General features: G+C 37.3%; 1 protein-coding gene across 1 annotated transcript in view; it reads left to right on the top strand.

Annotated features, from left to right (window-relative positions):
* Positions 1-12,964, top strand: part of EXT1 (exostosin glycosyltransferase 1) — a 304,178-nt gene that overhangs the window by 263,511 nt on the left and 27,703 nt on the right. The window contains exons 4-5 of the mRNA XM_026703588.2: positions 2,815-2,934; positions 11,339-11,471. Of these exons, the coding sequence (XP_026559373.1) occupies positions 2,815-2,934; positions 11,339-11,471 (253 nt within the window). The remainder of the gene's footprint in view (positions 1-2,814; positions 2,935-11,338; positions 11,472-12,964) is intronic.

Below are 12,964 nucleotides of genomic sequence, written 5' to 3'. Positions count from 1 at the left end.
TTACAGAGCAGGAACATCCTCTAAGGAACTTTTAGGACATAAGTAGGAATGATGGAGAAATTACTTGGCTTTATACTTATTAAAGAGCTGCTTAATTTGCATTTCCTACATCAATAGATGAACCAGAATCATTGTCTTTAAGGTCCTGAATTTTATGAAGCAGTTCTCCATTAAAAAATATTAAAAAAAAGTAATGCAAAGGATGCATGATGAAAATCTTTATAAAGTTTTACAGGAGAAGGGGTTTAGTTACAAACTGGTGTAGAAATGGTTAAAAATTTAAGTTGAGATCAGAAACGAGAACTCAGAATGGATAAATTCTTCAGAATAAGTTACTTTGTGCTTGTAGATGGACAAGCGGTATATATAACTTATTGAGAACTAATCCATAGCCGATAGATACACCCTGGACACGGTGGGATTCAAAACTTTTTACTGCCAGTTCTGTGGCTTGGTGGGTGTGGCAGGGGAAGGATATTGTAAAATCTCCATTTCTCCCCACTCCTGGGGGAAGGTTACTAAAAATCCACATTCCCTCCCCATCCCACTAACCTGCTTTCCAGCTCCATTCGCCTCTGTAGGGCAACAAAAAAAAGACCCAGCCAATCAGCTGGGACTCAGGAGGCAGAGAATAGATGGGGGTGGGACCAGTCAGAGATGGTATTTGCCAGTTCTCTGAACTATTCAAAATTTCCGCTACCGGTTCTCCAGAACTGGTTAGAATCTGCTGAATACCACCTCTGGCTGAACAGTTTTGGACCCTATTTTTTAATTAATTGGTTTATTTATATCCTACCTTTGCTATTTTTTATAAATAACTCCAGACGGTGAACTCCTAATACTCCTTCTCCTTTCCTATTTTCCCCACAACAACCTTGTGAGGTGGATTGGACTGAGAGAAAATAACAGGCCCCAAATTACCCAGCCATCTTTCATGCCTAAAGTGGAATTAGAACTCACAATCTTCTAGTAATTGGCCCAAAAATACCCAGCTGATTTTCATGTCTAAGACAAGACTAGAATTTACAGCCCTCTGGTTTCTAGCCTAGTGCCTTAACCATTAGGCCCAACTGGCTCTCTATTATCATCTTTCTATCTTTCTATTATCTAGTCCAAAAATTGTCATGATGAACTGGGAATAAAGGAGGTTTTATTTTTTTTTCAGTTTGAAGGCCTCACTTTGCACTTGTGTTTAAAAAGCCACACTTGCAAAGATAGTCAGTGGAGCCAGGACAGCTGCTAAATTGATTCTACTTCCCATAAATTTTAATTTAGTTCAAACTTTGCCCAGCTAATAACATTATTATCCATTTCCCCTTCAGTCACATGGAACATTATCATTTGAAAATGGCTTTTAAAAATTTGACCTTGCACTATCACTTCTGGATTGTTGGTTTACATGCTGGTTCCAAACATTTCTGCTTTTGAGAAAACAACTTGGAAAATGGAGCAAAAAACCCTTTTTAAGTTCTGAAAGATTATAGGCATCCATGTTGAGTTTGTGCCCTATTTTACGGCCTTTTGTGAAGAGAATTGCTCTAATACCTAAGTTAGTAACCTAGATAAGAGAATCTGGCTTCCCTATTGACTTTGCTTGTCAGAAGGTTGAAAAACGTAATCACATGACTCTGGACACTGCAGCAGTCATAAAAACCTGCCAGTTGCCAAGCATCCAATTTTTTAAAAAAAATTTATTGGTTTTTAAAACAAACATAAACAAACAAAACATAAAAACATCAAATCATCTTCCATATATGTACATAGAGTGTGCCGGTTGGTTTACGAATTGTTTTGTGCTTCTATTTCATAGTCTTCAATTATAATTACATTGTATATAATCTTGTATTTTCAATCAATATATTAAATACATTAATATCATTATTAATCAATCATTTGACTATACTTTTATTCATTCATGTTTTCCAAAATGATCATATTTTACTTAATTTGTTTTATGACAATTCGTATTATCATCCCAGATTTATCCTAGAATAATTTTGTAGATATAATAAGAAAAGAATACATCTTTATATATTTATTATTTTCTAAAAGTCTACTTATTTCATTACTATATTTTATTGTCTAACCATTGATAGAATAGATCCCAAATTTTATAAAATTGTGTTCTCTAATTTCAAATGTCAATCTACTCATTTCAGCACATTCCAATATTTTCTTATTGATTTCCTCCTGTGATGGTATTTTCTCATTTTTCCAGTTTTTAGCAAATACAATCCTAGCCGCTGTTAATACATTTACAATCAGGTATTTCAAGTCTTTACTATATATATTTCAGGTAAAATTCCCAATAAAAATATTTCTGGTTTCAAATCTATATGCTTTTTTGTCATTTTTTCCAACCACGTGTGGATTTTAGTCCAGTATTTTTTAGCATCCGCACAATTTTGATCACAGGATCAAAATTGCGGCAACAATCCTCAGTGTGAAAAACTCACAATGTATGTCACTGTTTTGGTACAGCTATAACTTCCAACAGTCACTAAACGAATGGTTGTAAGTCAAGAACCATCATAAATGCAAGAACTGTGGGCTTCTCTGGTCAGAGTTGGGACGGAGACACAGCTTTAACAGCCCCTATAACTCAATTTCCAATTATTGCTATCGCGGCTGGTATGGCCTGACAATGTGGATTGCGTGCCACAGATGAGAGCCAAATGCATTGTAGACTAAATGTATAAAATCTAAATGGATTGGGCTCGAAAGGGATTGTCTGAAAAGGCCCCTCACTGTGTCTTAATGTTCCCAGGTTGTCGTGTTTTCAGGTGCCTTATTCGTTTCTGTGTTGTATTACAGATCCCTTCTACAATCAGGTCTATCCATCAGGATAAAATCCTAGCACTTAGACAGCAGACACAGTTCTTGTGGGAGGCTTATTTTTCTTCAGTTGAGAAGATTGTATTGACCACACTAGAGGTGAGTAACCATTTTCAGATAATAGCTGGAGCTGAAGCCTGGCTTTTCTCCGTATTTGGATTGTGTCTGGTCTTGACTTTTGCAGGTACTTAGTGAGGAAAGCGCCTCTGCAAAGAATCGGATGAAGGAGAGACTTTTTCAACTTCCTTATAACTTTTCTTCCCTGAGGAACCTAGGGTCTTTGTCTCTGGGATTGGTGTAAGAAGAAATGTCAGGCTGACAAATTGGCAACCATCTTAACTTGCTAGGAAATGTGGTCTCATAGACTGGAGGCTTCTAGGGATTTTTGATAGCTGATAAATCAACTTGCTTGTCATTGATGGTAAATGGGTTCTTTAAGACCCTTCCCTGGGAAAAAAAAAATCATGTTTTGAAAAAAAGTGATACTATAAAACTTTTTCCTCTGTTCAGGCAGGCTTTCTGCTCCAAGATGTTTTCAAAGCCTTTGATGGATGTCTGAAGGAAGGTGGAAAAAATTTTGGGCTTAAGGCAGTAGCTATTTCAGATTAAGGAGGCAAATGTCAGAAACTTGACTGAGAATTAAAATGAGTTAGCCACATTTTTAAATGCCTTTATGTGGAGCCTTAGCTCGATTTTGCAGATCCTGACCTCCATTCTCTTTTTTTCCCCGCAGTTTCTTCATGGTAATGCTAAACCGTGGTTCAGCCTTGCATACATAAGCACAGACTCCAGCCTTCTCTAAGTCCTGGAGTAAAGAAAGGAAAATAGAAGATTCCCATATTAGTTTGATATTTGAGCCTAGCAAAGCAATTCAACTCTTTGCAATCAGGGATTACAGGCAAATGAGATTTTGACAACACTGAAGAATGCTTTCCTACAAATCTGCATGTAGCATATGCAAATAAAACTGAATGTCTTGAATTCAGTTTCTGAACAAATCGCCCTCTCTGTTGATTCATCCATATTTGGAGTCAGCTACGTTACTTTTTTCTCTTCCTATAGCAAATCCCTCTCTTCTGGTTTTTTTCCGTTTTAATCACCGCCATAATGAATTCTCTCATTAAGTAAAAATATTCTTCAAACTATGATTTTATTCAGATTAGAACAAGTCCAATAGAAGCAGTGGCTTTAAGTGAGTCTTGATTCTGGCCCCCAATTATATTACATTTATACTTACAACACACTATGATGATATCATTGTTGTTCAGTCACTAAGTCATGTCTGATTCTTTGCAACATCATGGACCACAGCATGCTCTGCTCCCCTGTCCTCCCTTATCTCCCAGAGTTTTCGCAAATTGATGCTTGCTGTACTAGATGATATATCTAAGCACTATTTAACCACTTAGCTAACTCCTAACCATGGGAGCCCTAGTCATACTGTGGTTAATTGCAGTATTGCAGGCAAACTCTGCCCACAGCCTGAAGTTCGATCCTGATAGGACTCAAGGTTGACTCAGCCTTCAATCCTTTTGAAGAAATCAGCAAAATGAAGATCCAAATTGTTGGGAGCAGAATGCAAATAATGCTGAGATTGTAAACCTCCCAGATAATGCTATAAAACACTATGGGGTGGTAACATAAATCTAAATGCTATTGCTGTTGCTATCTCATCCTCTGCCATCCCCTTCTCCTTTAGCCTTCAATCTTTCCCAACCATCAGGGTCTTTTCCAAGGAGTCCTCTCTTCTCATTAGATCGTGAAAGTATTTGAGCTTCAGCCCTTCCAAAGAACAGTCAGGGATGGTTGCTTTAGCGATTGACTGCTCTGATGATCTCCTTACAGGCCAAGGGATTCTCCAGCACCGCAATTCAAAAGTTTCGTTTTGGCACTCAGCCTTCCTTATGGTCCACCCTCACAGCCATACATTATTACTGGGATGATGGCATCACTATGCAGATATAATTCTAAGCCATGTTTAATGTTGACAGAACTCACTGGGGCAACTGAGAAGTTAGTTTTCAAGATTAAAAAGTAAATTCTCCAGGATCCAAAGTCAACTCAAGCCTTGGTAATTGTCAGTTCGCCCATGCAGATTATTTTCTTTTCACCAAAAATAAAGAAATGGTTTTGCCACTGCTTCTTCTGAACAGTCCAGTTTGCAGATTCCTTTGTGATTCCCAACTTGTGATTCAGCAAAGTTAATCTTGCTTAGCTTCCAAAGCTAGACAGGGTCAACTAAAAATTGCCATTTGCTCAGGAATATTGTAAGGAGTTGCTGTATCTGCTAATTTGTGTGCTGCTATACACACTGTTCTGCAGAACAAAATGAGTTGCATTTGAAATGTTCTAATATTTGTTTCAGCAATAGATAAGACTTATTTTCATATATGCTAGGAAGGAACTACATATTTGCTGTAGTTTCTTCATTGTCCATGAAAATTGTAGTAGAAGCTACCAGTTTGTTCATATAAAATGGTTTTATTAAAGCAGTACTTCCGAACTTTTATTCATTTTAAGAGATGTGGACTTCAACTCCCAGAATACCCCAACTAGCATTTCTGGCTTGGGTATTCTGGGAGTAGAAGTTCAGACATCTTAAAATGAATAAAAGTTGGGAAACATTGTTTTAAAGCAATCTACGAAGGATTTCATCTTTCACTACTTGGTCAGTCTTCCACAGTAGGAATTTTTAAAGATCTTTGGTCAGCCATAGGGATGTTCTTTTTTTTTCTGTACCTGTTTCCTCACAATTTGAATTGATTTTACTGAGACTCACAGGATGGGACAAAGATAGAACTGAATATGATATGAAGGTATTTATCCAATTCGTATTTCCACAAAAGGAAAATGAAATGAATGAAATGAAATGCAATCTTCCCCAGCTTTATGTTTTCTTCACTTCGTGAAATTAAAACCTATATAAAAGCAGTTTTAATTCTGAAAGAAGAGAGATAATTTGCATATTCAGTGCATATTGACTTAATTCAACAGAAATATCCTCATCCCCCATTAAAAAGGGATTCATGACCCAGGAGTGTGGGAGGCGAGGAAAAGAATTGATATCAAGATAGAAATGCACCCTTTGGAACACATTTTAATTTAGAGTCCTTTTATGGGGGAAAAATCGTTATCTCATTCAGCCCAGTTTCCTGATTGAAAATTCCTTCTTCAATCCATGTAGGATACGTGTTTACTTAATTAGCAAGTTTACAAAATAAGCTTTTGAATCTCCAGGAAGAGTGGAGGCACGCCAAATTGACCACAAATATGTTTGACACAAATTCATTTTTAGGCCGAACTTTCAGCAGTGATTAAAAAGGGGAAAAAAAAAAAACAAGAGCGCAAATTGCAAATGGCATTTAGCGATGGGCGTGTAGCTATTTTTCCTGTGCAATTTTTATGGCTAGCGAAAGAACTTTAAATTGCCTCTATTTTTGTCCTTTCCTGTATCCTTTCCTACAAAGCATCTCCAGCCTTTTGCACGGTTAAATGTTGTTTTCAGAACTAGAATAGTTATCTGTTAAATTTGGTACAGCTTTTAAGGTGGTCCCTGATGCATCAAATAACAGGATCAGTAAGATTTTGTCAGCCTGACCTGTAACTGAAAATACCTATCAGCAGTGGCATTTGAGAGCTGGTTTCAAAGTTAAACTAAATCGTAGGGAACCATATAAGAGGGTGTTCTGTTTTAACAGGAAAGTTGTCCTCGATATGATGATCTAATTTTATTGGAGAAATCTTTTCTCTGCGGTATCAGAGGCTAGCTGTATGTGGCACTTTCACAGAGGTAATTATTTATCACTGAACAAGTGACAAATGAAATATTAGGTAGTGAACTATGTTAACCCACCTTATATTATGTCAGACTGTGGACATATTGAATACAGTATTTGTTATACTAGCTAGTATCAGCTTTTTAGTAACAGACTAGGACATTTCTGGATTTCATTGGAAAGAGTATAGATTAAATTTAGGGCATTTTACTATTGAAACACATAGTTTGTCATAAGTTAAAGCAATACGCTGCAGATAGGCCCCAAAGTGACTACACATAAACCAAGCTTTGCAATCCACGAGATTTATTTTTCTTCCTCTTAGATTATTTACTATTACAAAAGATTTAAATTGGGAGCTGGCATGCTGCAGAGCAAAGCACCAGCTTGTACTACACTCTTTATTTATAAGAATATCTCTGGATACTGCATAGTCCCCATGGGTATGTTTAAAAAATAATTAGCTAGCAGCAGCCTGTGATGTTTTGGTAATGTAATCAACTGTTTAGAAAAAAAAATTAAAGCTCTGAGTCAGATGGCAGAGACTAATCGTACAAACCTGTGATTGGGTGTGTGTCCATAATAACAACCATTTTTTAATGAGCGGCCTAAGCCTAGTGACCACCGTGTTTTGGGTTTTTTTTGAAGATTTTTAAAAACAAACATAAACAAACAAAATGTAAAACATAAAAACATAAAACATCTTTTTTGAAAGCAGCTTGATCCCAGGTTACATCTCTTCGTACAGACACAAATTCAAATTCATGTTCATTTTATATACCATTCCATATCTTATTACCATTCTACGTTTTCTATATAGCTTGTCCCCTCTTTTAACTTTCTTAATTTTATTTTATTTATTTCATCTCAATTCAGATCATTATACTTATATTCTTTGTCTGTCCTGTTTCCAGCTGTCCATTATCTTTTCTCATTAGACAAAATTTCTCCTGTAATCACTGATTAGAGTATGACGCCTTTATATCTTTCCCCTAAATTTATAACACTTAATATAATACATAACTTCCATTCGGATTCTGCTTAGTACATTCTAAAGTTACACACTATATTTTAAAAAGAGAAAAAATTATAAATATATAATATAATTAAAACAACAAATCCATGCCAATTCAAATCTATTGTTAATATTAGTATTCAATTAAATCTTAAACATTTTACACATTACTTTTCAAATAAGTATCATACTTCTATGGGAACACTTATAAACTTTCCATAGTTGCTTCCCCCCACTTCACTCATATTTTAAAACATTATACCATTAAAATGTTCCCATTCCTTCCTAGTTTAATTCTCTCATTTATTTCATTTCATTTAATTTGTTCACAAAAGTTTTGCTGAGTTACACTGAGTATTTTATCCCACTTTTTAATCATATGTTATTTCCAGTTTTCTAACATAATTTCTAATACAAATATAACAATACAATCTTATGTACCTTTGCCGAATCACTTTTTCAGTTAAATTTTTACCATTATCTCTAAATAAGTCGTGTTTCTTTACATCTTGCTCCACACCTTTGTAGCTTCTCTTCCCTTCCTTCCTCCCTTGCTTCTTCTCTCTGTCCTTTTTACCCCCCTTGTCTCTCCACCTCAATTTCCCTCTTCTGTGTTCCCTTTTTCTGTTGCTTTCTGACATTATATCCACTTTTCACCTTATTTTTCTCTTTTTTGGTTGTTTTTTTGGGTCTTAAAGTCTCCATTCTCTTTCCCCCTTTCCCCCTTCTTCCCTAGGTAAAGTTACTTGTTCATCAAAGATGGCTTCTTCTTTGTCCCAATCTTCTTGTTGCGTAGTCTTTTCTTGCAGTTTCTCATAGGTACAAATTGCCATTTCTAAGAATTGAAAAACAGCCAAGAGAGCCCTTCCCTTCTTGTTCCTCTTCTTTATATTTTTTAAATTCCATTTTCAGTTCATCCACAAGTGATGCCATTGTAAAAAAAAATTCAAACAACCACCCAAGTGTTTTTAGTCATTCAAATATAGTTTCCAGAAGTCCCAAAATCACCAAGCAATCCAAATACACACAAACTGTTTCTTTTAACACTTGCTTCTTTTTTCACTTTCTCTTCCTGGGGTTGCTATTTAGTTACAAAATTCCAGTTAAGATGTATCTTTTAGAAGTCTTGTTAAAATTTAATCAGATTATTTTAAATTACAGGCAGTCTCCTCTTTCCAAATCCTACTCTTATCTTTTCCTCTCCCTTCCCACTTACAGCAAAAATAAATAAATATTTTTTTTAATGTTCAGAAATCCTTATTGTCCCCTTGACATTTAATTATCCAGTTTAATTACCTCTTGATGCCAAAGCGGGTTTTTCCGATTTCGCATTCATCTCTATTCGCTGTCAACGTAAGGAAGGAGAGTGAAAGAAAAAAAACTTTCCCCTTTCACTTTCATTCGCTGCTTCCGAATCTTCTTTGGGAGCGATGTATCTTTTTAAAATTTAAATTCCAGGATACCTTGATTGTTGCTTCTTATCCCGGTCAGCCAAAACTTTCACTTCTTAACTTCCTCCTGCACTTTCTTTTCCGGATGAGTGCTTTTTTGAGGCGGCCATTTCTGACCGCCGCTCATTCGCCTTTGGGAAAGGGAGTTTAGCCAGCTGGGGAGGAAAGCTGCGGCTTTCCTTGACCCTGCTGGGATCTCCCCCCTCTTTGCCACCTCTACAGGGTGGCTTAGCCCCAAAGCCAGACTGGCTCGGGACGCTCCAGCAGCGAGCCCAGGCAGAAACCGCGCATGATCGTGGATTCCTGCCTGCCGCTGAAGCCCTGCAAACCGGAAGTTTGTGACCACCGGTTTTTTGAAGTGGCTGAAATGCCAAGCAGACTTCAAAAAAGCCATCCCAAAGCTATAGTTCTTTCCCACACTTCATTCTTGTGAGCTGTGTTAGCACACTGAAAAAGTTCTGTAAATAGTTGTAGGAAACAAAGCTATATAGTCGTTCCATTCCTTTTGGCAGGATCTGGTTTTTATTTATTTACATTCCACCTTAATTTATTTTTTAATAAGCAACTCAAAGGAGGCAAACATGTCTAATATTGCTTCTTCCTCTTCTTTTCCTCACAACAAAAACCCTGTGAGGTGAACTGAAAGAGAGTAACTGGCTCTCCGATGGCTTTCAGGCCAAGACCCAACAGTGCTTTTTCAAGAGGAAACTGGGCTTTCTATTTTTTTTTCTTTGATGATGTTTCGCTTCTCATCCAAGAAGGTTCTTCAGCTCTGACTTGATGATGCGGAATGGAAGGATGGTGGGGAATGGAATCCAGTCAGAGCTGAAGAAGCTTCTTGGATGAGAAGTGAAACTTCTTCAAAGAAACCCAGAAAGTCCAATTGCCTCTTGAAAAAGCACCTTTGGGACAGAGGTGGCATTCAGCAGGTTCTGTCCAGTTCTGGAGAACCGGTAGTGGAAATTTTGAGTAGTTCGGACAACCGGCAAATCCCATCTCTGACTGGAGATTTTACAGTATCCTTCCCCTGCCATGCCCACCAAGCCACACCCACAGAACCAGTAGTTAAAAAAATTGAATCCCACCACCGCTTTGGGACAATCATGATCTGGATGATTGAGAATTCCCATAGACTTTCAGGCCAAGATAGGATTAGAATTCATAATCTCCTGGTTTCCGGCCTGTTGCCTTAACCACTAGACCACATGGATAATTTGGGATTATACCTTTTGTTCTTTTCTTAAACATGCTGTAATTGAAGTTGGATAAACTGTGGATGCCTAATCTGGATGCTATAATGACCTGAATGAGGATCACTAAGCAGGTCAAAATGCACAACCGAACTATGTTTCTTAAATTCAGGATTTAGTCATTTCTATTATCAAGGATCTTTGTTGCATGCTCTGTGATTGCTGTGGCTTTGGATGAAGAAATCGTCAAACTATCTAAGCGAAGGAGAAAGAAATACAGTAGTACTTCATTTCAATTAAGCAAGTGTGCATATTCCATTGTGCAGCTTGTCTTTTCAGTGATTTTTGCAACATCATTCCTTTTCTAGTTAGGAGAGAAAATCCTGGATTTACGGAGCACATTGAAGCACTAACATCTCAGTAATAAATATCTAGAAATAGGATTTCCCACTTTAACAAGGATATATTGAGAGCCGAATGTGTTTGTTTTAAAACAAAATAAAATTAAGGAAAGCTGAAATTCTCAGAGTCCTAGATTTTGAATCCCAGTGTGAAAACCTTACATTTTCTTCCACAATACCATGAAATACAACAGAACATTAATCATCACTGATTTTTCTAGGGCCAAAGATGGAATACTGTCATTGCAAAGTTTTCTGTGCAGTTTGTATTTCTGAAATTACTACAATGGTAGGTTCTTTTTTAGCCTTGGGAAGGAGAACAGAAATATGTAGGTTAAAAACATTACCTTTCAGAAACATTTCTCATTCAGTTTAAAACTATGACTATCTTTTATGTTACATTTTGATGGCAAAATTGCAGAATGAATCCATCAGTCTCTCCAATGGCTTGTGCATTCTGGAAACCAGAACTATTCTGTGTTAGTTAGATCCTAACTTCTACACAGTGTCTGTCTCAATAAATGAGATAAATGAAGTTCTATGTGTCAAGAAGATTCCACACCAATTCTAAATAACCTGCTTCTCAGGGGCTTTGATTAAAGGGTTCTGCTTTTATTTTATTTTTTCATTAAGAGTTTCCTAAACATTGTTCTAACTTCTTGTTTTGCAGATTATTCAAGACAGAATATTTAAGCACATATCCCGTAATAGTTTAATATGGAACAAACACCCCGGAGGATTGTTCGTACTGCCACAGTATTCATCATATCTGGGAGATTTCCCTTACTATTATGCTAACCTAGGTAAGTAGGTCTTTCTTGAGGAACACACTGGTTGGGAAGAGGAATCTTGTTCTGGGTAATGTACAACTAACAGTGTGAGGCAAGTGTAATCTAAGCTGTGTAATAAGGTGTATGAGAACCTAAGCTCTCAATCAAAACTTCTTTACATTTCTAGGAACAAATAGGGATTTGAAAAAAAAATAGATTAGCTATACCAAGTTACATAAGTCTGCAACCAAAGATAGGGTCACTTCTCTGTAATAGTCCAGACAAGAAGCACAAAGCAAGCACTAACCCCAATTATTGTAAGGTTGTAGTGGGGGTCTCCACCCTTGGCATGTTTAAGACTTGTGGACTTCAACTCCCAGAATTCCTCAGCCAGCCATGGGGGCTGGGGAATCATAGGAGTTGAAGTCCATAAATTATAGTCATAGAATTTTGCAAATCTGAAAGTATCTTTCCCCACCCTTGCTTTTACTGTCCCCAAAACTAAGGCTGGTCCTTTCTGATATGTTTTCTCTATCCCTACCTCTCCTTCAGAGACAGGTTTCTTTCACCAGACTGTTGTCTAGTCTGTGGCTCTTTCTCTTGTCTCCCAATATCATTCTTACATAAGCAGTACAGTGGCCATCATTATTTGTCAATAGAATAAGGAAAAGTGGAAGGGCAGAGAATAGAGTCAAATGTAGAAACTATCCAAATTGAGCAAATAGCTTTGAAAATAAATACAAGAACCCAGATGTACCTGTCTAGGCCAGGGGTCTGCAACCTTAAACGCTCAAAGAGCCATTTGGACTCATTTCCCACAGAAAAGAAAACTCAGGGAGCCAATAATTTAACAACCAGTATGACTGGGTGGGCGTGGCCAACTTGACATCACTCACTCCCACCCATTCACCTCCTGCTCTGGAATATGGAGCGAGTCTCCATTCCCCACCATCACCCTTACCTTCTCAGGCTAGGGAAGGAGAGACTGAGAGGGGAGAGGAGGGGCCAGCTAGGGAGCCACAGCAGAGGTTCAAAAGAGCCGCATGGGGCTCCAGAGCTGCAGGTTGCAGACCCCTGGTCTAGGCTTTCTCTGGCACTGTCCTTTGGTTCCAGCTCTGCCAGAGCTTTTGGACACTGACCTGAATCACAGTACTAGTAAGGAAACCACCATAGACGTTCTTCTCTTAAGGCTACCAGTCAGCCAGACTAGTGCCAAAAATCTTAAATCTGACTCCCTCTGAATCCCATCACTTTCAAAGGAAAATGTTGATGGTATTAGAGTAGCAAAGTACTTAAGAGCTACCATTCCCAACATCCACTGTAATAGTAAATGGAAGGTAGATGGCCTATAAATTTTGTAAGTAAATAAATATTCATTTATTTATAAAATTTATAGGTCACCCATCTTATCTAAAGATAAATCTGGATGAAAGATATAAGGAGGTTTTTTTTTCTGCTTAATTATTGTTTTTTCTGATTATTTTTTTCCCCTTTAAGGAAGAAATGCTTTAAATTCTGGATCATTT

The sequence above is a fragment of the Pseudonaja textilis genome, chromosome 3 (genome assembly GCF_049901715.1).
Source record: "Pseudonaja textilis isolate UNSWEBS1 chromosome 3, rPseTex1.2, whole genome shotgun sequence".
In the NCBI taxonomy this organism is placed as follows: Eukaryota; Metazoa; Chordata; class Lepidosauria; order Squamata; family Elapidae; genus Pseudonaja; species Pseudonaja textilis.
The sequence above is the reverse complement of the archived record's forward strand: the minus strand, read 5'-3'. Positions and strand labels throughout refer to the sequence as shown.